Source organism: Crocodylus porosus, unplaced genomic scaffold (assembly GCF_001723895.1).
Source record: "Crocodylus porosus isolate Cpor-Errol unplaced genomic scaffold, CroPor_comp1, whole genome shotgun sequence".
NCBI lineage: Eukaryota > Metazoa > Chordata > Crocodylia > Crocodylidae > Crocodylus > Crocodylus porosus.
The window spans coordinates 193644536-193668974 of record NW_017728886.1 but is presented as its reverse complement, the minus strand read 5'-3'; the positions used below and the strand labels follow the sequence as shown (position 1 = coordinate 193668974).

Genomic DNA, 24439 nt, shown 5'->3' with positions numbered 1-24439 from the left:
ATATTTTGCCCTTCAGGTAAACTTTGAAATTTGAATCCAGATGTTTTCCTTTCATCTTTATTCTCTTTGTGAATCTAATCGCTGGTTTTTGTAAACTAACTTTGAAGTCAGTTGTAATTAAATCAATATTAGAAAACAGAACTTGATAAATATTAAAAAAGATTAAAGTAGTTAAATAATTTTCAGTTTGAAATTCATTTTCTTTTAACAGCAAATACCTATCTCTTTATGGTACAAGCCCGAGGTATAATGCTGAGAGAGAATGTGAAAACAATAGGACATATGATAAGATTGTACACTAATAAAAATACTACGCTGAATGGCACAGGTAAGAATTTATTTTTCTAGAAAAAATCATATGCCATTAATAAAAATAACAGAATTTGTTTATAAATGCATTTACAAATTCTGGTTTCAAGGCCATCTCTTTTCCCCCCCATCTTCAGTTGGGTATTGGGTAGGGGAAAATTGTCATTGTTTACAAAGGGCCGTTCTACTACACTTTTTTTTTTTTTTTTTTAAATAAATATATCTGTCAATAGCTGTGGCAAGTAGATCTGAATTTGAAGATCGTTCTTATTATGCTACACGAATATCCTTTGATTACTTCCAGCTTTTATATACATAAAATATATGCAGTTACAGCAAAATAAGAGTTGCCAATGGATGGGTGGATGGAGGGATAGAAAGATAGAATTGGGCAACTGACTTTTACAAGTATAACTTTTTTTTTCTTTTTAAGATTATCCTGAAGGCAACAATTCCAGTGATTACCTTGCTCAAACAACAGTGTACCTTCCAGAAAACTTCACATATTCCCCTTACCAGCCTTGTCCAGAAAAGCTGCCTTATATGAGTAAGTTTTTAATGTCAACCTAATTCATGCCCTCAACTATTAAATTATGTTTTCTTTAAACCAGAACAGAAAAAATTAAATCAAACTTAGTGATCAAACAAACCTGGATGCAGTTAGTGATACCTAGTGTAGTATGTTGGCACTAGATTTACAACCTGGTCCTGTTACCTTGTTTTGGCAAGCACAGTTAATCAAAACTCCTTCCATTTGATAATAGGCAAATTTTATTGATGCACAGTGACAGAACATAAGAGTAATGCAGGCAAAACAAAATGATCACCCAATACAATACCCTTTATTTACCAGTTTTAGGGCATTGCAGGGAGATGGAAGGGAGATGGTATGTCCGGCTGGTATGTCTACGGCTGAGCACCACCCTGTGATTCTTGCTTGAACACCACCATTCTTGAAGGCTGAGGGCCGCCCAGCAGGGTGGGCAAGACAGGCCAGTAGTGCTCCCTCTGTCTACAGTGGCCTTGGGATACCCTTGCTGTTCTGAAAATCCCTTTTGTGTTTTTTCTCCTGATGACTCTTCATTTCTGGGTACCATTGATTGGTTGCCCTATGGTTGTCATACTGTCCGTGTTCTGTGTTGTGAATATGATTCTTTGTTTCTCAAACATACTGCATGCATACATCTTAATTTGGTCATTTCTGGCCTCCTAATTTGGTCAGCCCACAAGAATTGGAAATCCCAGGGGCTTTACAATTGGTCACTGTGACCTGATGCTAAATCTGCAATTTCCTATGTTGTTATGAGTTTTCAGGGAACACTGTGCTGTGCCATGTTTTCAATTTCCCAGGATGTATATGCCTGTTTTTTGGCTAGCTTTGGACACGGTGGGCTACGAGACTCTAGTGCACAGTTGTTACTGCAGCTGCTACTGCAGTCGTTACTACACATTTATTTACTACTTGTATTGACCATAGTTACTGCTCAGTACTACTGCTACTGCTCAGTAATTCTTTTAGGGAATGCTACTGCATAGTAGTTGAATAGAGCTGGGCAGTAGCATATTAGCACTGTTCGTGCTGTGATGTGCTACTGTGCAGTCAGTGTCTCATGTAGATATACCCACTTTCTGCTTTAAAGGCTGAGAACATGAATCTTTGCCGCAAACAGACTTTAGAAACCAATTAACCTTTGCAGTTTGCAAGGACCATTGTACTAATGCAAGCCAATTTCTAAAAGTGGATTTCTAAATATCATTTTCTAGCCATCATGATAACCCAAAACTTTTTCAGAGGCATCAAATATATGGCCTGCAGGCCAGATCCAGCCTCCAGATTTATTTCATGCGGTGTGCTGGTTGTCTGGTGGACTACTGGAAGTTTGGGGACATAGCCTATTGCAGAACTTGGGGTTCTTGGGGTTCATTGGCAACCACCGAGCTCTGCACTGCTGCCTGAACATAGCCTGCTATTGCTACATGCAGTCAGACCTGTGCTGCTGCTTGGATGCAGCCCTGCACTGCCATACTTCCTGCTCTGTGCTGTTTTCCAGGGAAAGCCCCACATAGCTGCATGCCACCTACCCTGAGCCACATCATGCCCTCATCTCCACACTGCTGTGCTTCCAGAGCCTCATGCTGCTGCACATCCCTGACTACACCTGTTGTCCAGTCAGAGCTTCATGCCATCACATGCCCCTGAGTCCACTGTCATGCCTGGCCAGAGACCTATGCTGCTGCCTAAATGCAGCACCCCATTGCTGCTTGTCCCCAGGCCTACACTACCACCCAGCCCCAGCCCCACGCTGCCACCCAGATGCAGCCCCAGTGCTGTAACTGCTGGCCCCACAGATTTGGCCAGAGAAAGTCCCTGCAGTCCAGGTCCAGCCCAGTGCCTTGGGTGAGTTTTACGCCCCGGCTTTCTAAGATTGTAGCTCTTTAACTTCATTTTCAATACCTAATGTTTGATACAAATGTTCTGTGTGAAATGTTTTTTTGCTTTTGTACCCACAAATAGAAACAATGCCTAGAGTAAAGGAGCATATCTCTAGACGTAGTAACTTTCTGAATGATGTCTATACTGAATTGGATGCTTTGAGGAATTCTTAGTAGCCAAGTGTTTAATGTTTAAATAATAGAAATTTAAAATATTTCTGCTGGTTTGGAAGACAATTCAGAAACACTTTAAACTGGTATTTAGCTCTTGAAAACTTTGTTGGAATTTAGCTTTGCACTCAAACCTTTGGTGCTTGACTCCTTGAGCAGCTAAGGTATCCAGGATCATTTCCAGGTCAGTTTCAGGCAGTCTTCAGCAAAGTAGTTGGTCGAGTTTGCTTGAAACAAGGGTTGTTTTTTTTTTTTTTTCATCAAAACACAGTAATGTCAAGTAAAAAAGCAGTCTTGCCTGTTTGACTTAGGAGCATTTCTGTTCTGATTCTGTGCAGGGGAATTGCATGGTCCTATCTCCTTTCATTCCCAAATCATGATCGCTTAAGCTTGGCATTTAGAAGCGAAATCCATTCTGGTCTAATTTGACTTTAAAATGCATCCCTAAGAAAGGGGAGCCCAAACTCTCCTGCCTCTTTCTTGTGTCTTTTAGGACAGCCCTTGTTTGTGTTGGCATGGCTTCTTTTTCAGTTTATTAGAATCCAATCCTGCCAGGTTTAGAAAAACTAGTGGTTTTCTCTGCTATTTCTTTTTGAATGGTGGCATACCACTCTGCCATTTCAGGTGTACATAAAAGGTGTACATAGACTCCACATGGAAGGGAGAGAGTTACTGAGCCAGGCTGTAGATCACATCAGCATTACTTATTAGGCCACCATCTGCTTCAAATGGCTGGTTCCAGTCTCGGTGTTGGTATTTCTTTCTTGCCCACAACTCATTCTCTGGATGCTAGCTTTTTGACAACTTGCAAACAAAGTTCCTGTCTTTTCCCTGTTTGTCTAGTGTTGATTACTGTGATGGATGGAGGGCAAGTTACTTGGAAGAAGAAGAAATTCAGCCTGTGTGGGACATACCTCTAGGTTGTCGTACTTTTGGCTCCAAAGCTTTTCTCTGTTTTTTCCCCAGCTTTTGCTGTCCAGTTCATGAGAGGCCTTTCCAATCCCAAAATTATTTCCACCTTGAGGTAATAGCTGCTACTTTCAAAGTTCAAGTTACTAGTATTTCAATAGGCTGCCTTCCTTTCCAGTGGATTCCCCTTGACATCCTAGGCTGAAAGAAGTGTATTCTTCTCCTCCCTCTTTTGGTTGCCAGTATCATTCTGGATATAGCACATATTAAATCATTGCTAAAATGTATTCCATGTGAAAAGTTACTTTACAGAAGGATTTCAGGTTGCAGTATGAAATATATGTTTGAGGAATCTGAGAAAACGTATGCATAATCTTCATCCTGCCACTTTGAGGGCATATGTATAATTCAAGATTGTTAATTATGTGATCAGTACCATAATGTCTGCAGAGCCTGAATCTTATTCACTTTTATTGTTAGGCCAAAGTCCGAGCCTTATCAGACTTTATACAGAACTTACTGCAAGGCTTCTGAAATTTTTCATGGCCCTGTTTTTTGAAATGTGTTTTTAGAAATCCTAAATATTTCTCAATCTTGTTATTTCTTTGTTAGTCTCATGTTTCCCTCATAGCAGCTTTTATAAACTGAATTTGTGACTCACATTTTTCAGTTTTTGTTTAAAACTACTTCTGTTTAAACTATATGTAATCAAACAAGATTGTAACATGTCAACTGAGAACAGGAAGAAAATGTCAGACTATGCCTCCCTCCCTTCACCTTTGGACTTGATGCAGGGCTGACAGAGTTGAATGGAATAGAAATCAAATTCACTAAAACTAGATTTTTTGGCAAGAACCTAATTTGCCAAAACAAATTGTATTATCCCTTTGAATGCTGCTGCTATAATCCCAGTCTTGGTAGGCTGCAGATTCCTTCATTCTAAAATTCTTTGGCACATCATAAAACAAGATTTATGACAGTAGGAAACTATCTGCCAGTAATCTAAGAAGGGAAAAGGAGTTAATTCTCAGAATATATATATGAAACTACATGTGGTTTAGAGGAAAATGGAAATTATCTTCTGATACTGCAGAGATGTAGTGTAGATTCTGGTTTTGATGATATTGCAAATAGTTCTGGCCAGACACAGCTGTTAATTTCACTTGACCCTAAGTGCTTTGATCCTCTAGAGTCTGAACCAGGCACTACCCCTTAGGTGTCTAGACTCCCTTCTGCCATGAGCATTAATGCAGACCTTTCAAATCTGTTACTGTCTAAACACACCTCTCAGAACTTGAGTGTTAAGTTAGGTCTGGGTCTTATGGTTACCACGTTAGAGGTATACAACAGTAAAACGGACACAGTCTTAATAGAAGAGTCTAAGACATTATTATTCAGTATTACAAGAGACGTAGAGCTATCTAGACAAAAATCTGGGCCGCCCTTTCTGCGTTTTTTCACCACTCTGGAGTCTGTGACCTGTAAATACCCTTTAAGGTCTCCATAATCTTCTTTGCAGCTTTTGGCTTTTCTTAAAAATCCAAAGCTTTCTAACTCAGAGCATTTCTAATTCAACACACTTAACCTTACTTGTGGGAAACAGGATTTGTTGGCACAGTGTGATGTGACTAGCTACCACATCCTGGACTCAAAGTAGTCTATAAAGTATAGTTGTATACAGTCCTAAAATTATTATTTATCGAGTGTTTGAGACTTCTCAAGAATGAAAACATAATTGGAATTGTAGTTCAGTCTTCTGCTCTAGAATTACAGTAATGCAGCTCTCCAGAAAATTTGGCATCAGGCCATCTTCAAGAGAAGGAAGTTCAATTTGTTTGGAGGCTTTGGCACTTATACAGGGCCTGGTGCTTCTGTACAGGGCTCTGACCTTCCTTGGGCATGTAAAAAATGCAGAAAGACCAGGAAGCTTTAGGATTCTTTGGATTTAAACATTAGAAATTGGGGAAGTAAAAATGACTCCTTGGAGTGGTTGGCTTTGCACTGCCTTTCAGAACCGCCAGGATAGTTTGGTTTTAGGGAAGATTTTACATTGCATTTTTCATAAAGTTGTGGCATGTGGTTAAAAAACGAAACAAAACTTCTAATTGCTATCCTTCTAAGGCTCCTATAATTGAAAAATGATTACCCAGCAAGAATAGTACAGGTATCAAGATGGATATGTCACTTAAAATGCTTCCTTTTAATTTTAAAATGTTCTAACTTGTTACATGCAGTTGACTATTAACTGTAATTCAGCTGCACAGTAGAATGTTTCTAAAAGAGGCAGTATGCTGTTTGTCAATGCAGTCAGCTACTATACCATAGAAAAGTACTGTGGTTTTCAGTCATGTTGCCGCTACTTAAAATTTGTCCGTTTTAATTAAAATTATAGTTTATAAGAGAGATCTCTATGGTCTGTAAGAACAGAAGCTACCTTACACAATTCCCAATTTGTCTCCCAAACTAAAACCTTACCTTTTTTTTTAATAACTCTTGTTATATACAGCCTTGCATTCAAAGTGAGCAACTGTTCCATTAAATAATTGTCAGGGATCCTGGTTTTCTCTATTTAAAAATCCTAGATTCTCTGATTAAAAACTGCAAAAGCCACATTTTTCTGCCATTAAAATGAAATGCCATGATATATATTGGTATCTAGTGAACACAATGCCTTATTGATGTATTTATAATGTTAAAACAATTTGGAAGCCTACCAGTGCCTCAATCACTGTAATGAAATAAATTTGAAATACCTATATATTTTGCAGTTTTCTTTTCTTTTTTTTTTTTTTTTCTTTTGGAAAATCAGAGCTCCCCGATCTCCCTTTGTTCACCAAGATGGGTCCAGCTGTGCCTGTCCCCCCCATCCCCTCCACACACACACGCACACTCGTGTCCCACAGCTCTCCAGACCAGTCCCCAGGGTCTGGTCCTCCAGCCCTTGCCCCCCATAGACTTGCCTGTCTCCAGCTGCTGCGGCTGCTCCCGCCACCCTGCCTGGACATATGCTGGTCATGTGTGCATGGCCACACATGCATGTAGCACCCCCTTCCTCCAGTTGTTTCTCCCCAGCCCCAAGCATCACCTTGAAGGCTGGAAGGCTGCCAGCCTGCAAGGGGAAATGTGTGGTTTCCTGCCATTTTCTCCTTTAAATGAAAAAATCTACATTTTTCTGCAGCAAATGGAAAATCCAGATCCCTGATAATTATGTAGTAGTATATTAAATTCCTTTATATCCGTACAATATCAAATGGAGCATCTGACAGGCAATCACAATACTAGATAGTTAACTATTTGTGGGGGGGCAGAATTTTTTTTTTATATAATTGTGTATTATAGGACTAATTTATACAAGTAGAGAAGGTGACAAGTTTAGCAAGTCAGAGCTTGCTTTGATTGGTTCAGGCATGGTGGAAAAAATTCCCCCCCCCTTTTTTTTTAATTCCATTAATTTAGTTTTGACTTGCTCTGTCAGTATTACAAATGCATTTTAATTTAAGTTACTGTTAAAGTTGATTTCCTTTAATTATTTTAACTAATTTAAATTCATAGAGGTACACAGACTTTCAGCGACTCATAACAGTTGTTCTGTAGCTTGTCAAAATATTACTGTTATCTTTTCTTATGTTTTTCCAGTTTTACATTTTTAGAACATCATAATTTTCATAGAATAACCTGTGTACCAAGTCCAGCAATTCCAAAATGCAGAGTGAGATTATATTTTTAATAGATGATCACCAGAATACAGAAATTGGTCCCATTTTTTTTTAAAGAATTTCCTCAAAAAAAATGTCAAGGTGGCTTGCTGTTCACTTCTGTCAGGGGTACAGCCACTATGTGGGCAGTCAGGGCTCAATCTTAGAAGGTCACAACCCAAGGGATCAGGAGCAGACAAGGTCAGGGAAGCAAGGATCCCAACTAGAGTTAAGGGATCAGGGAACAGGGGGTCAGGAGGCTGAGTTTTGTACAAGATGAGGATGGTAGGCAGTCAGCCTGGGTAGAGCCATGATCCAAAAGGGGTTAGGGACAAGAAGCAGGGATCTGGTCTAGAACAGGCAGCTGTAGTTGTATAGGACAGGGACATGGGCAATTGCCATGTGAAGCTAGGCGCTTCCTGTCAGGACAGGGGTCTAGGCTCGAGTCTGGAAGCAAAAGGGTTCGAGAACCCCTCAAGACAATCTGGAAGCAAAGCAGTTTGGGTGGGAGTCTTGAGTCAGGAACAGACAGGCAGGTGAAAGGAACAAGGATGAAATCAGGAAGCTAACAAGTATGATCTAGGGACTGGGAAACTGGGGATCAAAGGTAGGGGTTGGATACTAAAAACATGGAGTTAGAAGCCCAAGGCTATAGATCAGCCTGGTCCCATTTCCTCAGCATGCTTCTCACACCTAATCTGCAGCCTCCCACTTCCGCAACCCCTTCTGCTGATGTGGCGCCCCCATTTGGGGTCACAACCGACAGTTTGGGAACCGCTGCTTACCACACTTACATCTCCACTACTGATGTAGCAAAAGGGCTGGTGCTTATGAGTAGCAGACATTCATGCAGGCAACTGGGGCTAGCTTCGTGGGAGTAGTGAGGCCACTGGCACTCAGGCCCACTTGGGTAACTAGGACCAGCTGGGGACAATTTGTCCTGCCTGATGTCAGGAGTCAGGATCCAGGACAACTTAAGAGTATAAGTAGACAAATAAGGTGGTCTTAAGTTGATGGTTAAAGTTAGGCATTTGTTGATCTGTTTTGCAGAACAGGGGTAGCTTGCTGAATTTTTGTCATAAAGTTCACAGAATCTACCTTTCAACTACTTCCTCAGAAAATAGTTGGAGATCATTTTCAGGTGTTGTGTAAATGCAAAATAAAGAATTTTTTTTAATGTATGATTGGGTTCAAGTTTTCTACCTGCCCCAGAGCTGGGCTACATCATCATCATTCCCTATTTATACAGATATAATTGAGGTGGCAAAAAATTCTAGTATTTTGCATGCTGTTAATCCTAGAATGGTGCATTCTCCAGTGGGTGCATTATGTTCAGCAAATGCATCTGTCACATAGAATAGGCTGGGGGGAAACTTTTCACAGTACGGGGAAAGGTCAGATGCCAGGGCAGTGACTGAGGCTGCTGCAAAGCTAAGCAGTATTAAGCTTCCCCAACTACAAAATGGTGCTGACCCCAGCTTAAAGTATAGTATAGTTTGAAATAACTATTTTTGGAGCTTGTTAAGGTGAAGGGTTGGCAGTGTTGCATTCAAGCACGATTCAGCATTTGTTTCTTTTGTATTTACTGGAACAAAGGGGAATGCTGTATTTTGCTGTTCTTTATTGTGCTTGGAGTCTTATAAGTTTTCAATAGCAAAGTCAATTGCCACGTGAAATGTGTCTCTGAGTTTGAACCTTGAAAAGGGGGAGTTGCATGCACCATGGTTTGTTTCCAGGATGTGTCTTTATAGAATGCATGGGGGAACGGGACTTTACATGCAAAGTTTGGCAGTTGTCCTGTTCAGGGGGAAAAGGGATAGTGGGGCTCATGGAAGAAATATTTGCTAATATTCACTCAAGAGTGGCACCCTGGCACAGTAGCAAAACACAAGTAGATCCAAGAAGTGTATGTACTTACCACACTTACATCTCCACTACTGATGGAACTTATTTCAGGACAGGAGAGATTGGCCTAAGGTAGGTAGTATACGACGTCTGAGGGGCCTCCATATCTTTTTTTGTAATGCAGATGCAAATGCCTTGTGGCTATCAGACAGGTCCCGATTTTTTGGAACTTGCCATCCTTCAGAGTCCTCTGCACAACTGATACAGGTCTCATTTGGGACAGTGTGGGAGTTGGCCATGAAATACAGCTCAGTGCTGATATCTGCAAACAAAATCCTACCTAGCGCTCCATTATAAAGAGCTCTGGCATGGCCAGTATACAATTACTGGCTAGTATCTCTGGTTTGTTTATACCATTACCTGAGGTTCTTTATGTTGGACCAGCACAGCTATACCTCTCACACATGGATAGTCATCTTGATAGCAATGATGTTGTAGATAGCTTGGGCCCTGTCTACATGTTACAGGTATTGTGCAGTTAACTAAAACAAATCTACATGTACAAAGTACCTATCATGCCATGGATAGGTCCAACCAACTTTACAGCTAGACTTTGAAAATGTGTACAGACTTTATAGGTGGCTGCTATCCAGCTTTAAGATGCACATGTAGTAGGGTCTCTCCTGTGGCTGGGAACCATTGGGTGATGGAGCTTCCAGCTTTAGGAGGTGCACCTTGCCCAGCCAGGACTGTCACATTGGGAGTGGGATGCAATACCATATGGGATATAGAATACCATACCATATAGAATAACTGTTGGGTAAGACAACATCAATAGTAAGAGTATTATGCATTGTGTTTGCAGTGTTTTGTTTTGGCTAAGCCATTGGCCTGCAAGTGAGCCCATTAAATAGCCCTACTGATTTCAGTGAGATTATTCATGAAATAAGTTGCTTTTCAACATAAGAATTCCAGAATCTGGTTTTTTGATTTTCAGTTATTCCGTTTTGATGTGTATCATCTCTTATGTTGCTTTTAAACCAAACTACTTTTGCAGTTGATTGTGAGGTGATAAGATGTAAATATTTTTGATGGAGCCAGTGAATGGAGCTATTTTCTTTGAATCAAGAATCTTGTGATGCCTTTTTATTGGAGTTCCCCGTTTCTTGACTTACATGATTTTAATCTGAGAATGTGTAGCCCATGACAGATGCACCACCTATGTGCTCCTTTAAAACTCATGGAAATTTGCAGACCTCAGCTACTAGCACTTGAAGGGGTACAGGGCTAATTTGTGGCAAGTCTGCCGAGAGGCTAACACCCCCCCCACCCCCTCACTTTTCCCTGCCTTAAAAGATCATTTGACAGAGTCCTGAACTGGGGCAGCCCCAAATATATCTAGATAGATGGGGGCTGCCAACCATTTTGACAGGAGTGCCACAAATTAGTTCTTCACCCTTGCTGAGTGCGATTCTGTACCCCTTTCTTTGCCTGATCTGATGTTGTTTTTCCCACTCCTACCCTATTTCCTGTTGTGCCTGTTCCTTCTCGTATCTGCTGTGTGCCACACATGGAAGTTGTCCAGGTTAATTGCAGCAGGTGTTCCCCAGCTTGGCCTCCCCTGATCTAGACCATCCCCTGCAGATGTTTGTCCAACACGTTATTATAAACATTCCATGACTTAGACTTACTACTTCCCTAGAATTTGTTCCAGTGTTTCATCACCCTAACAGTTGAAAAGATCCCCAAACTAAATCTTTTTGCTGTAAATTAAGCGGATTTCTTCTTACCTATCCTTCTGTACTTGGAACATTTGGTTATCTTTTTAACACATTTTTACACCTGGAATAACTATTAAGGGAGCAAAAAAGGCACCTGAAAGGTGTCAGTTCAGTCATTTTGATGACATATATTAGGTTAAGCAATCATTTGCAACTGATTTGGTTTGATTTTTGAGGAGACATTCACAACCAGTTTAAATGACTCTCACCCTTTGAGTAGAAAGAATAGATGAGAAAATATAAAGAATAGACGAGCAGCTTTAATTTGTGTTTTTATAATTTGGTATTCTTTGAAAATGAAGCCACAAGATTTTTAACATGCTTTATCAGATAACTTTTTTTTATATTTCTATGGGAAAGATTAAAATCCGTTCTTTCTGAATATTTGCTATTTTTAAGAAATGGTAGAAAACTAGGGTTTATTACTAATTCATAACAAAAATAACCAAATCATTTAGGAAACAGTTATAGTGAATTTTACAGAGTTGAATCTTAACTAAAAAAAATTCTTTCATTTTTTGCTACATTAGGAGGCTTTATCAATGTCAATATGAGCGAAATTAGTTTTGATGAAATTCAGCAAGGGTTTTCAAAGGATTTAGACATTAAACCTGGTGGTCACTGGAAACCAAAAGACTGTAAACCACGATGGAAGGTAAAACAAAATTCCTTACTGATCTTCTTTCTACTAATTGTATTCCTCTTAGTAAGAATATATGAAAACTACAAATATCTATTCTTTTATTAGTTTAGAATTGAAGCTTCAATGATTGTTATTAAAGCAATGCTGTCCAACTTCTCAATGACCAGGGGCTGTACTAGCAGGAGGCATGTGCCCCCTCTTATACCCCCAACTTTATCCTATGCTGCCCCACTGCACTGTATGTGCAGGGCAGCTCTCTGCTGCATTGTACACTGCAGCTCCCTGTCTCCTACCCCGCTGCACTGTGCACCCAAGTTCCTGACTTGGCCTTAGCTCCCTGGCCACAGGCTCCCCCCACTGCAGCATGCTACTTGGGCACCCTGAATTGTGGGCTTCCTTGGCACTTCAGGCTGTGCCACACCACCACATCCTCTGGGGCATGGGCAGGAAGGGGAAATCAGGGAGAGGGAGCCTAGAGTCCCCAACTCCTGCTGCAACCAGAGTAGTGGAGGGAGTAGCAACTGGATGGGAGCCTAGGGGGCGTAATTTAATCTCTTGAAGGCTGCATGCAAGCTGCCAGTTGGACAACCTAGTTAAAAACTTTCACAAAATTCTAGCTCCTGAAGCATGTCTTCAGAGGAGTTAAAAAGCTTTGGTATTTGTCGACTCATTGAGCTATGCAAACACAAACCTATCATTTTTTGTATTCGGATCCGTGAGTTTTCTTTATATTTGATGGAACTAATTCATTCATAAGAACAAAAAGGTATTCTCCTAATCAGTGGTGACTCTTCAGTCCAATTGCTTGAGCTCAACTTCTGTGACTGTGAATGCATTTGTAGTTTTGTTCACTAGGAAAATACATGGTGGTGTTATGTATTTTCCTTGCTTGAGAGTTATTCTTCCTTGCAGAGAGTTGCTTGCTTTGCTGTTTCCCTGGTAGGATTGAAAATATTGTAGAAGAGTCGAGATAATTTTAAGAGTAAACACTGAAAAATCCATGCCAGCTGCAAGAGATTTAATCTTACAATAAGTTTTTAAAAACTGTAAAGCTTCTTAATATTTACACTGCACTTTGGGTTTTGTTTTTTTTTAAGGTGGCAATCCTTATACCTTTTCGCAATCGTCATGAGCATCTTCCAATTTTTTTCCGGCACTTAATACCTATGTTACAGAAGCAGCGGCTTGAATTTGCCTTCTATGTGGTTGAGCAGGTGAAATTTTGTTTAATTGGAACTGTAATTCCTTGTTAGGTCTTTAAAATCCTCTCACTGATAGGGACCCAGTATTACAAATACACAGTTAAATGAGGAAATCTCAACTTCTGAAGCTAAATAATTACCTGTTATTTTTACAGTCCATTGAGTGAAAGGAAAAAAAACCAACTCAGCTTCTATTTAAAACCTATCATTCAACATTTTTCAACAGTATTTTTCAAATATACACTGATATGTTTCTAGTTGTTAGTATTGCCTCTGAGTCGATAATTAAGAGAAACAGTCTTGGTAAGAACAAGATATTTCCATTTATAAAATCAAAAACCCATTTTGCAAAGGGTTTCAAACTTATGGGCTAAAAAGAGCTCTGTGATTTACACTTCTGTTGTTCGTTCTTCCAAAGTCAGTGATTTCCAAAAAATAGTTGTGGTTTAAAGGCTGTCAGTTTGGAATGTATGAAGTGAATTCATACATTCGTATGAATTTGTAAATTCAGGAAGAAGTCATGGTACAAATGGTTGTTTTTAGTACAATAAAGTAGGAGTCACATCAGAAATCAGAAGTGAATTGGAATGAACAGCAAACCCTTAAGGGTATAATGATGGCCCTTTAAAATGGAATTGAGACACCTTGGTCAAGCAGTATGAAAAATTTGTGCTAGAACTAGCCATGTTATGTGGCTGGTTGATAAAATGAGATACTTTGGTTATTAAGGCAGCCATACTCAGTTCTTCCATGCTACAAAATAAAAGGAATTAAGGAGGGTGAGGGAATGGGTTCTCTTAAAAGGTATTTAAAAGATCTGATTTGATTGTTTCCTTTTATAGATACCAACAAGTATTGTAAGCTAGATTATATTTCTGCCTTTAGAAATCTGATCTTCATATTTTGAGTTTTTTAAACAGATTAAGTTGAAAATAATAATAATAATAATAATAAAGGTTTTAATATAAATATTGATACGCTTCTGTCAGATTGGACTTGTGTTCTCTCAAGTTTAACTTACTGTGAACATGTAGCAATATATGTTTTTTCTAATTATTTGACGTTCATAAATACTTTGTACTTTTGTGTTAGATTTTTGATTAGTGACATTTTGTTTTGAAACTTAAGAAATGTCCTTAGCAATTAGCAATTAACTTAAACTCATTACTCCAGCATATTTATACATAAATCTCAATTGTAATTTTTTTGTTTGAAGGCAAGTGTAGATGGTCCTTGTAGTATAAGTGCTTGTAATGTACACATTCAGCAATATTGCGTAGAAAATTAATTAAAAAATGTAAGTTAATTCATTTTTCTTTTTTAAGGGCACAGCTTCCCTACTGACTCTTTTACTTAGTATAACTACTTCCCTTTCTGGTGTTCTGATCAGATGGAGGAAAAACACTTTGTATCAATATATTTTTAAGAAGATGGACCAGTTTATCTATAAAGTACTATCTAAATGTTTTTTCCCCTTATAATTCCTCCTTTGTTTTCCTGTTTAAGACGGGTACACAGCCTTTTAATCGTGCAATGCTCTTTAATGTTGGCTTCAAAGAGGCCATGAAGGATGTTGTCTGGGACTGTATAATTTTCCATGACGTGGATCATTTACCTGAAAATGACCGAAATTACTATGGATGTGGAGAGATGCCACGTCATTTTGCAGCAAAACTGGACAAGTACATGTACATGTAAGCAACACAGCTTGTTCATCCTGTTTTAAAACCCATAAATGTATTTTAATGTACACAGGAATATCTATGGCAAAAAGTAATGCACCATGTAAAAAAATGTGAGATTTTTAAATCAATGGAGAAATCAGTTTCTCACCATAAAGATTTGTACAAACTGGTAACTGATGATATCATGAAAAGAAGAACAGAAGAATCCCATCTTAGTATTTGTGAGACTGTCAGCTGAAAAACAGCTTCCTTTTAATACTCTTTAAGTTATGGCAGAGTTGAATAGTATAGACAGCATTGAAGGCAAATTTGTGCTTACTAACTTCTGCAAAATCCAGTTGTAGGATAATTCTGGATGCACATTTCTGTGTTCACTGCCTGTTTGTGATATTTAAATTATACAGGTCTCAGAAATGTCTATTGCTTTTTTTTAAGTCTTTGACATGACTCCTAAAACAGCTTTTATATTCATCTGATTCATTCATCCTAAATTTTTAATGGGATTGGTGTCTTAGCTCTTTTCTGTTCTCATCTGGTACGTGCCTCCCGAGATGTTGTCTCATCGTTTGTAATATTAGTGTATGAATAGGAGAGAGAGTAATAGAAATTCCAGGGAAAATGTTACCCAGCTCATCTTTTCATGAGTGTATGTATTAATGCAGAAATTTTGCATACGACTAAAACTGGATTCCTTAACCTCTCCAGACTACATATCTGTTCAGACAGCGTATAGCTGTAATGGCATGGGTGCTGCTGCTTCCCCGTACCATTTTAAATTAATACAGTTTCCCTGTTCCTGTTTGTTAATTCTAGATACTTGTCGCCTCTCCCCACCACCCCATTAAACCATTGTACAAATGATTTTACTTAAATTCAACTAATACAATATAATTTGCCTCATGTCACTTCCAGTCTTCCGTACAATGAATTCTTTGGTGGTGTAAGTGGACTGACAGTAGAACAATTCAAAAAGATCAATGGATTTCCAAATGCTTTCTGGGGATGGGGTGGAGAAGATGATGATCTTTGGAATAGGTGAGTGTTGATAAAACAAGATGGAAGACATGAACTCCTTAATCCATGCAGTACTGTCAGTTTTTTTTTCACTGTTTACATGACTAAAGTTAACAAAAGTATTTGCAGAGGTGTCCTTGGATAGATAAGTACATATTGACTTAGCTAGTGCTATTCTTTTTTTTTTTTTTTTTTTAAATGGGACTGCATGAGCACTGGACTTTACAAAGTACCTAATGAAATTAGGGCTCAACTCCTGTTGATTTTTTTCAGTGGAAATTTGTTGCTTGCCTGCACTTCCTGCATTGGATCATCTCTTCTCACATGACATTTCCTGGGGGAACTGAATAGTGCTAACTAATTAAAAGGGATGCTAATTTAATTTTTTAAATTATTTTTCAAAATTTGTTCTCTGCTAGGGTCCCTTTAGAAATATCAGAGCATAGAATTTAAAGAATAGGTATGAAACATTTATCTTTGGGGTGCTGGTATGTTAAAATGCTCCTTAGAAATGGCATTGATGACAGTACCAGGAATATTAGGTATCTTCCCTTTTTTTCCCCCCTTTTTTCTTTTGTGCACATACCAGCTTGCCACTTTTTGTTTTTCAGTTCCTCCTTTGTTGCTTCTATTACTGTTAAGTACCTTCTAGAATCTGGGTAAAAGCTAGAACATATGTTGCTTCCGTGTCACAGGCTCAGTGTTCAAGTGATTTCATGCTGTTCTATAAAATAAAAGTTCAGTTGACCATCTATAGGAGAGTGAAACTATCTAATTTCTAGTAAACAAACTAAGAAAAATTGCAGACTGTAGTGCACTTCTTTGCAGTTTAAATAAAAAGTAGTTGGGGCAGGATTACAATATTTGCTTGAGAAAAATGTAAAGATAAGAATTCACTTATTTTGATACAAATGCATTTTTTTCTCTTAAACTATAAAACATTAATTTCTTTTACAAATTTCTCTTTTATACACATCTTTATCTGTTGTATTCTAGGGTTCGTTATGCTGGATACAATGTAACAAGACCAGAGCGAGATCTGGGAAAGTACAAATCCATTCCTCATCATCACAGAGGCGAAGTCCAGTTTTTAGGGAGGTAAGAAAACTGGAAACATGTTATGTTATAAGATTAAAAGCTAAGGAAGAAAAAAGTCTTAAATACATTTGGCTTCCCTTTGGCATTTCATTCTGCTAACCCTAGTCCCCTTCTTTTTCAAAGATGTACCTATACGTCTTCCCCTAGCTCAATGGGGGCAAACCTTTTTGGCAGGGTTACAAATGAGCCCACTGCCCTTCCCAAGTGCCACACTGACCCCCTTCTAATGTGCACACTGCTTTCTGCTCCCCACTCTGTGCTCCGTGTCTGGTCTCCTGCTCTGCTTTCTGCTTCCAGCCCTATCTAATGCTTTGCTGCCTCTCCCCTTCCCATGCTGGTGGTTGGCCTATGCAGATCCCTGTTTCATTCTCATCTCTTTCACTCTCTAATATCCTCTGTTCTGCTTCAGACATGCAAAACAGTGGTAAATTCAGTGTAAATGAGCTGTACTATTTGTTGCTGCACAGTGATGAGAAACGATCAAAGGATCAGTAATCTGGCCCAAAAGTTATTGTCAGACAATTTGTAGTAGTACTTGGGAACATTGTTTTTTGGGTGTATTGTTTGTTTCATGAATTAAATTATTAGTTTAAAAATTAAAGTTAAAAAATGAAATCCCAAGGGACAAATTATATTAAAGCAGAAGTAAAGTGAAGAACATGCTAGTCATTTAAAATGTAAAACACTGATGATGTAATTATCATGAAAGTAAGTGGTGTAAACCCAGGAAGTTTTAACTTGAGGCTAAACTTACCACAGTTCCTCAAATCTAAGATGACCCTGAATTTAAGAGGACTTCCTGATAATTAGATTTTATATATAGAAAGTTTATAAATAGGTTAGAATGTCTCAGATATAGAGTCTAGTTATAGGAGGATTGTCTTTTAAATACACACACATTCCCCTACTGCTACTCTTTGCCCTCTACCCCCTCTACTTCTTCCCCCTCTAACCTTTCTGCTCCCCCCACCACCTGCAGCCTCCCACTTCAGCTCCCATAGCCTCTGCCTCTTTCCCTCCCACCCCCCCACAACTCCCCAACCTCTGCCTCTTCCCTGCACACCCCGTACTGCCAGACATTGCTTGGGCTCTATTCCCTGGTTGGAGTGCAGTACATGGCAGCGGAGCACACTAGCATTGGTGCTACTGATTGGCCCGGCAGGGGCCAGAGTTCCATGCGTTTCATGTCTGGGAGGGAACCCAGCCTGGGCTAGAGCTGAACTGTGCCTGACAGTAAGGTGGGGGAGCAGATGGGGGGCGAGGAGGGGAGCAGAAGCTGTAGAAGGCAAGCAGACGGGGGCAGGCAGTTGTAGCGGGTCTGACTCTGACCGCGACTCAGGCTCCAGGGCAGAGTCAAAGCTGCAGCAGCTGCCTGGCCCCCCCCCCCCCACACACACACACCCACACACACACACACACACTTTGTATTTGAATCTAAGACCAGAGGCTTTTCTCCCCATGCTGACTTGGGTGGTGGGGGGCGGGGAGACCTCATCTTAGAGTCAAGTAACTGTGGTAACCTTTGAAATATGGGAATATACCGTGCAGGCATGTGAATAATCTTAACTCTGAACAACCTTAACTCCGAGGGCATTTATACACATACATTTGTCTGCCCTGACATACTGGAGATCTGGCACATTAGAGCATACTCAATTAATTGAGTCTGCTCTGCACATGAGCTGACACGCCTGGTGCTACATTACATGCATTTGTATAAATGGCAAAATGCATGTCAGTGATGAGAAAATGGCGGTGGTGCACTTTTGAACTTAAAAGCTTTTCATGCGTTTCAGTTCGAAAGCATGCTGCTGCCATTTTCTCAGGGCTGACATGCATTTCGTCATTTATTTATATGAATGCATGTGACACAGTACTGGGTGCTTTTAAAAGCACCTGGTGCTGAGGCGCAAGCATATGTGCAAATGCTCTGAGATGGTGAAGGGAAAAATGTGAAGAAACTAGAATCTTTTAAAAATTAGTTTAGTCTAATGATTAGAGATCAGAAGCACTCATCACAATCATGATACTGATATGTGCAGTTAATCTTAATGTAGTTTGTTCCTAGGAATATGAAATGTACTCCAACAAGCATCTAATACAGTGGTCACCAACCAGTGAATCTCGATCCACCAGTAGATCTCAGAGCCTTTTGGAGCCAGTCTGAGGCTCGGGTAGGGGGCTGAGTGCCTGCTTGCATGCACGTGCTGCAGCCCAGCAGATCAATCCATGGGGGAGGGAAGGGGCGAGGGCTAAATCAAGGATCCCATGGTGAGGGACAGTGTCTCAGAGGCAGGAGAAGGGGTAAGCTGAGTGGGGCCCTGGCCAGGTGGGACTTACCTACTGGGGAGGCGCACCCTAAATAATTTTCTTCCCTCTGCCTCAATCTACCCCCTCACAGACTTACTCGCTGGGTGGGGGGAAGAGGGTGGCAGCACGCACGGTAGATGTTGAGTTGCTTTTAAATGCAAAAGGTGATTTCCTACTTAAAAGTTGGAGACTAATGATATAATATGTAAAAATGAAAATAAAATCAAGCTTATTATAGCTGATTTGACAAATTCCAGATGCTCCCAGAATGAGATCATAAATGTTTACAAACAATGAAAAGAGTGGCTTGAGAACTACATGACTTGCATTTAATTTCTATGGTGCAAAACTATTTTATGTTTCTTTTAAAAAACCCTTTCTGTATTCTCTCCCTTTACCTCTTTCTACAGGTATAAACTCCTAAGATATTCCAGAGAACGCCAGTACATTGATGGGCTGAACAATTTAGTATATACTCCCAAAATACTTGTTAGTAGATTATATAAAAATATAACTGTAAATCTGTTACCAGAACTTGCTCCAGTTAGAGACTATTGATGGAAGCAGAGTGGCAAACAGTGCTATGGGAGTAAATGTATAACACTGGAAAATACAAAGACACTGTATTACAAAGACCTGACATGAGGTCTTTCTGAACTTTGGCTGATGGATAGATGGGAGGAGAGTTAAACAATAGTTCTGCAAAAAGAAATCCAGCAGCTATTACTCAGATGTTTACAGCATGGGACTACTAAATATTGAAGCCTTGTTTCACCATGCTCCATATCTTAACTACTCGTACTATATGTACTGCAGAAAACAGATCTGTAATGCGTTTGAAAGTTGAGAGAGCCTCCTCTTCCAAGTAATTTTTATACAACAAATGTAATTTAACTGAATGCTTGTTTCCTTTTTAAAAATCTGTTTTGTAAATATGTGATGTAAATTAATGTGCTTACATTGCTTGTAAATATGGTAATATTTTCTGCTTCGGTATGTACTTGGTTGTGTTCTTGTTCAAATTCAGTAGGAATGTTTTCATTAGCATGAAAGAACAAGTGTAAATGTAAGTATGTTTAAACAAAGGTTATACCTTGTGTGAAATGAAGGACTTACCAATCGATGGCCAGCTATGACTGTAAACTGTTATACTAGTTTTGAGCTTTAGGCCTCCTGCATATCTATATAGAAGAATCAAACGTCATATGTAAACTTACTAGAAAAAACAGCTCTTATTTACTAATTGCTAGTAAAATCTTATGATTCCCCGCTTGCCATCTAAACAAGATTTTATGCATATTGCATGTATATTATGAACAAATCTTAAGGGTGTTGCATATCATGATATACAGGAACTTCTACTTTAAGTCTCCACGTGTGCCACTAGTGTCAATGTCAGGGATATTAATGCCCAAAACAATGTATTCTGGTGTATATGTATTTTGGTAGTGTCCTTTTTTTTTTTTTTTTTTTTTTTAAACCTAGTGAATAAGACTTATTCCTCCAGAATCAGAAGAACCAAAAATGTATCTTCATTAGAAGACAAATATTAAAGTTACATTTTAAACTAATAAAATACATTTGTAATGCATGCAGGGTGAGATTTTTCAAAATTAGACAGTATTAGCCTGTCCATATTGCGCTGGCTATGATGAGATCACTGGGACCAGAGTTAAGCCAGAGCCTACTACTTTTGAAAAAAATCCATGAATAGTATATTAAATACTTTATCGTTTAAGAGCATAATTCTGTGAAGTGCTGAGCACTTCTCACATTGTGTTAGGTATCCTTAACCCAGTGTGGTTGAGGGTGCTTAGCTCTGCCAAGTATAGATTTCCCATCAATGATGCTCAGCCAGATGGTGGGGTGAGTTGGTGTGCAGGGGCAGTCCTTGGTGTAATGCGGTGCACTAGCTCAGCCGTATACACTGGGTTTAACCATGGATCTGGCAATGGATCAGCTCTGGAGTCTTGGCAATTAATGCTGCCACTGCTTCCCTGTTGCCAAATTTCCAGAGCTGGGAGGAGTCCCATGGGCTGGATGATGTGGTCCCGCAGGCCAGAGGTTGAGCACCATGTTCTGTAATTCTCTTTTTTTGCAGTGTTAAGTGTGTGAGGCCTATTGTATGGCTTTCTTGTTTGGTTTTTTTTAATAATGTTAAATATCTTTGTTCTGGGTTTGCCTGTAATGTTATGCTACCAAAGGGCATACCTTTCAGAAGCACTATATTTACCTAGGAATTTCTTTATTCTAAATTTCTATTGTATTAATTTCTATTTTAATTCAAAATGGATTAGTTAGCTACCAACCAAGGTCTACCAATTTACTCAGCCATTTAGTCTTTTAGGAACCAAAGACTGCCTCTCCCATGAAGAATGAAAGACATTTCTATAAAATAAACTCTTTATCAGTATGGTGTTCTATAGGAGTCCTAAAAAGAAATACTAATCTGTGTATACACATTTGTTTCTTGAGTTACAATCACAGATGGTATGGTGCAGAACCTCACAGGATCAATTCACCATTAGCACCCTTTCTTCTGTGGCAGTCCCAGTAGCAGGTTTCTCTCTTAGCCATTTGTTAATGAAAGTTATGAGCACACTTAGAGACATTCCAAATAATTTGCTGAAATGTAGGGATTTGATTTGATGTAGCTGAGAACAAGCTGTAGGCGTGATTGTGTTGGAATGATCTTGAAATTTACTAGTCATCATCATATACTATAGCAATGACTTGACATACGTGAAAGCTGTTGAACACAACACACTTAAAGTATGCATGCTTGAGTGCTTTTATTACCTCTTGATATATTTTTCTATAACTGAGTATATAGAATATTTTGAGGGGCACATGGATAGTTGTGAATTAAGTAACTAGTATATCGTATAAGCATCTATATTCTCAAAGAAAAAATTGTCTTGTTTGCATATGTCACATCAGCAGAACTTATTTCCTACAGGATTGCTAACCGGAATTATTTTTGAATGCCTGACTCCTTATTTTGAAGTATTTTCTGGCTTCTGTCCCCAGAATGTAGCACCCTTTCATTATGACGCATTTTTGGTAGTATAGGTTTGTGCCTTGTTTCTGAAGCATGCGTTTATTGACACACCCATGTATGTGGGAAAGCATCCTGTGAAATGAATGTGCAATTTTTTTTTAAATTCTCCTAGTGCATTTAAAAAAAATAAAAATACATGTGAATATGCTTCAGCTGAAGACGTGAAACTTTACGAAGTTAGATTGAGTTAATTATGAATGATTTTAGGAAAATGTAATGCAGTTGAAATTGTATTTAAAGGGGGGGGTCTAAAGGCATAATTGTAACTTAATTTGAACTTACACCAACTCTTTATGCCCAAAACTAACACACATTAAACTTTGAAAGAGGTTTACCAACATTCTTCAGGTATCTTTTTAATGTCACTGTCAGGAAATCTTAAAAAGTTCTCATCTTATTGATGTTAAACAAACTTAGTAAGTATAACTACCTGCTGAATTCTACTGTTCTGTTGCAAACTTTAACATACATGGTGCCTTCAAACAAAAAAAATGGAAGTGCAGAGCTCAGTCATGCATATTCCTTTGATATTTTCAGATTTACAGTAAAACATAGAGAAGCCAAATGTACTGGCTGTTCAGTTCCTGACAAACAACAAATCAAATGTGTGTCCTCCTCTCTTTAATGGACTAATATGAGAGGAAAGGTATTTGCAAGATTCTGAGAGGATCTTGCAAAGTAAGAAGTAAAAATGCAACAAAAAACTGGTGGGATTTTTTTTTTTAAAAAAATGCAGTCAGTATGCTAAAAGACATTTTTCATTAAAAAATTCTTCCCACTTGCCATATTTTAAATGAAAATAGAAAAATATACAATATAATAATCCTTTTTTGAAATAAAAGCTCTAATGAGAAGTGAATGCAAAATATTTGTCCTTAAATCTTTCAGGTCTATTTTTATATTCTTCTGGTTAATATAAAATACTGGTCTTGTAAATTAAAGCAAGCCAGTTATTAAAAAAAATTAAAGGACACATTGCATATCAGCAAGAGGAAGTGTACTTAAGATTATTTAATTAGTAGAGGTGTCTGAGACAGGCTTATTGAAAAATGCACTGAAACAAATGCTGGGAATTTCCTGTGTACTATCATACTTAAAATTTTTGTTTTGTTCATGAAAATGTTTGTACTTTTTTATCATTGTCTTTTATGAAATATAATGTTCTAAATATTGTGTGGTGGTCTTGTCTTTTTCAGACTCTGTATTCGGGCAGGATTAGTCTCATGTTTTGTTTTTTTCCTAGTTTGTAGTACAGTGTGAGGCCTGTAATGATTCTTTAGTGCTGATGGGATGCATCAAAATAAACTTGACACTAGTAGAAACCCTTTCCACCCGAAAATGTTTCCAGATAAAACCCTTTCCAGATAAAAATGTTAATACGTTTCATGTTAAGGCCCGTTTTTTGTTTTATTCTATTTTTCAATACAAAAACCCCCCTAAAATGAAGCTTCTTAATTTTACAGTGACATTTGATAAGATCTTTATGGTTGAGACTATTAATTCCTGTACAAGGTAAAACATACTAGCCCCTGACCCTGACTTCGGGTGTCTAACTCCTATTATAATGCAGCACCTGTGTATCATTAAACTGTTCATAAATTAACAAATTACTTCTATTGAAGTGTTGGAAATGTAATATAATCATGTAATACTCCTCATCTGTTAGATCTTTAAGGGCTTTAACGGGAGAATGGAAGCAGCATTCTCTAAAGATACTGTGTTTCGTGGGTGCTAACAAATCTTATTGCCTAAGCATGAGACAGTACAGCTTTCTTTGAAATATGCTGAATAAGAATATAGGTCTGTAAGTAACCTCCGGAGTCCAGTGGCCTGTTGTTGCAGACAGTCATGTCAGATATCTGTTTCATAAACTCATCATCCTCTATCCTAGAAATAGGACTTTTCTTGGGGTATTGTGAGTGCATGTGTACACATTTTGTTTTCCTGATTTGACATTTACTGCCTTGTTTAACAAGCCAAACTCTTTTAATCCCAGAAGAGAGGCTCTCTATTCCCCTCATTATTCTAGTAACCTCTGCCCCTGTTACATTTTTAACTCTTCGTTAAGTGCACAGGTGAAAAATTTATAAACAGCATAGAAATATCCCAGTTCACCCACAGTTCTGTTGCCATTATTAAATTTGCAGCAATTTCTTTATGGAAGCCTCTTCTCTTCTCTTCTTGTAGTGAATACAGGCTTCATGGTGACCACTGTGTAGACACCTGATTTAGAGATTCAGTGGCTGACACTGGGTGTCAAACTCAGCCTAAAGTTGCAAATAG

General features: G+C 38.7%; 1 protein-coding gene and 1 long non-coding RNA gene across 2 annotated transcripts; one reads left to right on the top strand and one right to left on the bottom strand.

Annotated features, from left to right (window-relative positions):
• Positions 1-215: 215 nt before the first annotated feature.
• B4GALT6 (beta-1,4-galactosyltransferase 6) lies at positions 216-22867 on the top strand. Its single transcript, XM_019547420.1, has 8 exons — positions 216-328; positions 743-856; positions 11674-11798; positions 12884-13000; positions 14495-14682; positions 15586-15708; positions 16684-16785; positions 19506-22867. Exons 1-8 carry the CDS (start codon positions 229-231, stop codon positions 19651-19653), a joined length of 1017 nt encoding a protein of 338 aa, XP_019402965.1. The 5' UTR covers positions 216-228; the 3' UTR covers positions 19654-22867.
• Positions 22868-22943: 76 nt separating this feature from the next.
• LOC109318273 lies at positions 22944-23772 on the bottom strand. Its single transcript, XR_002103215.1, has 2 exons — positions 23512-23772; positions 22944-23480 (listed from the first exon to the last, which is right to left on the bottom strand). It is a non-coding gene; the product is annotated as an uncharacterized LOC109318273 (long non-coding RNA).
• Between the last annotated feature and the right edge of the window lie 667 nt (positions 23773-24439).

Bases quoted from the DNA above. Each gene is read 5' to 3' on its own strand.
- B4GALT6 (XM_019547420.1), top strand. From the start codon at position 229: ATGGTACAAGCCCGAGGTATAATGCTGAGAGAGAATGTGAAAACAATA. The intron at 329-742 runs GTAAGAATTTAT...TTTCTTTTTAAG, and splicing joins TACTACGCTGAATGGCACAG to ATTATCCTGAAGGCAACAAT. The intron at 15,709-16,683 runs GTGAGTGTTGAT...GTTGTATTCTAG, and splicing joins GATGATGATCTTTGGAATAG to GGTTCGTTATGCTGGATACA.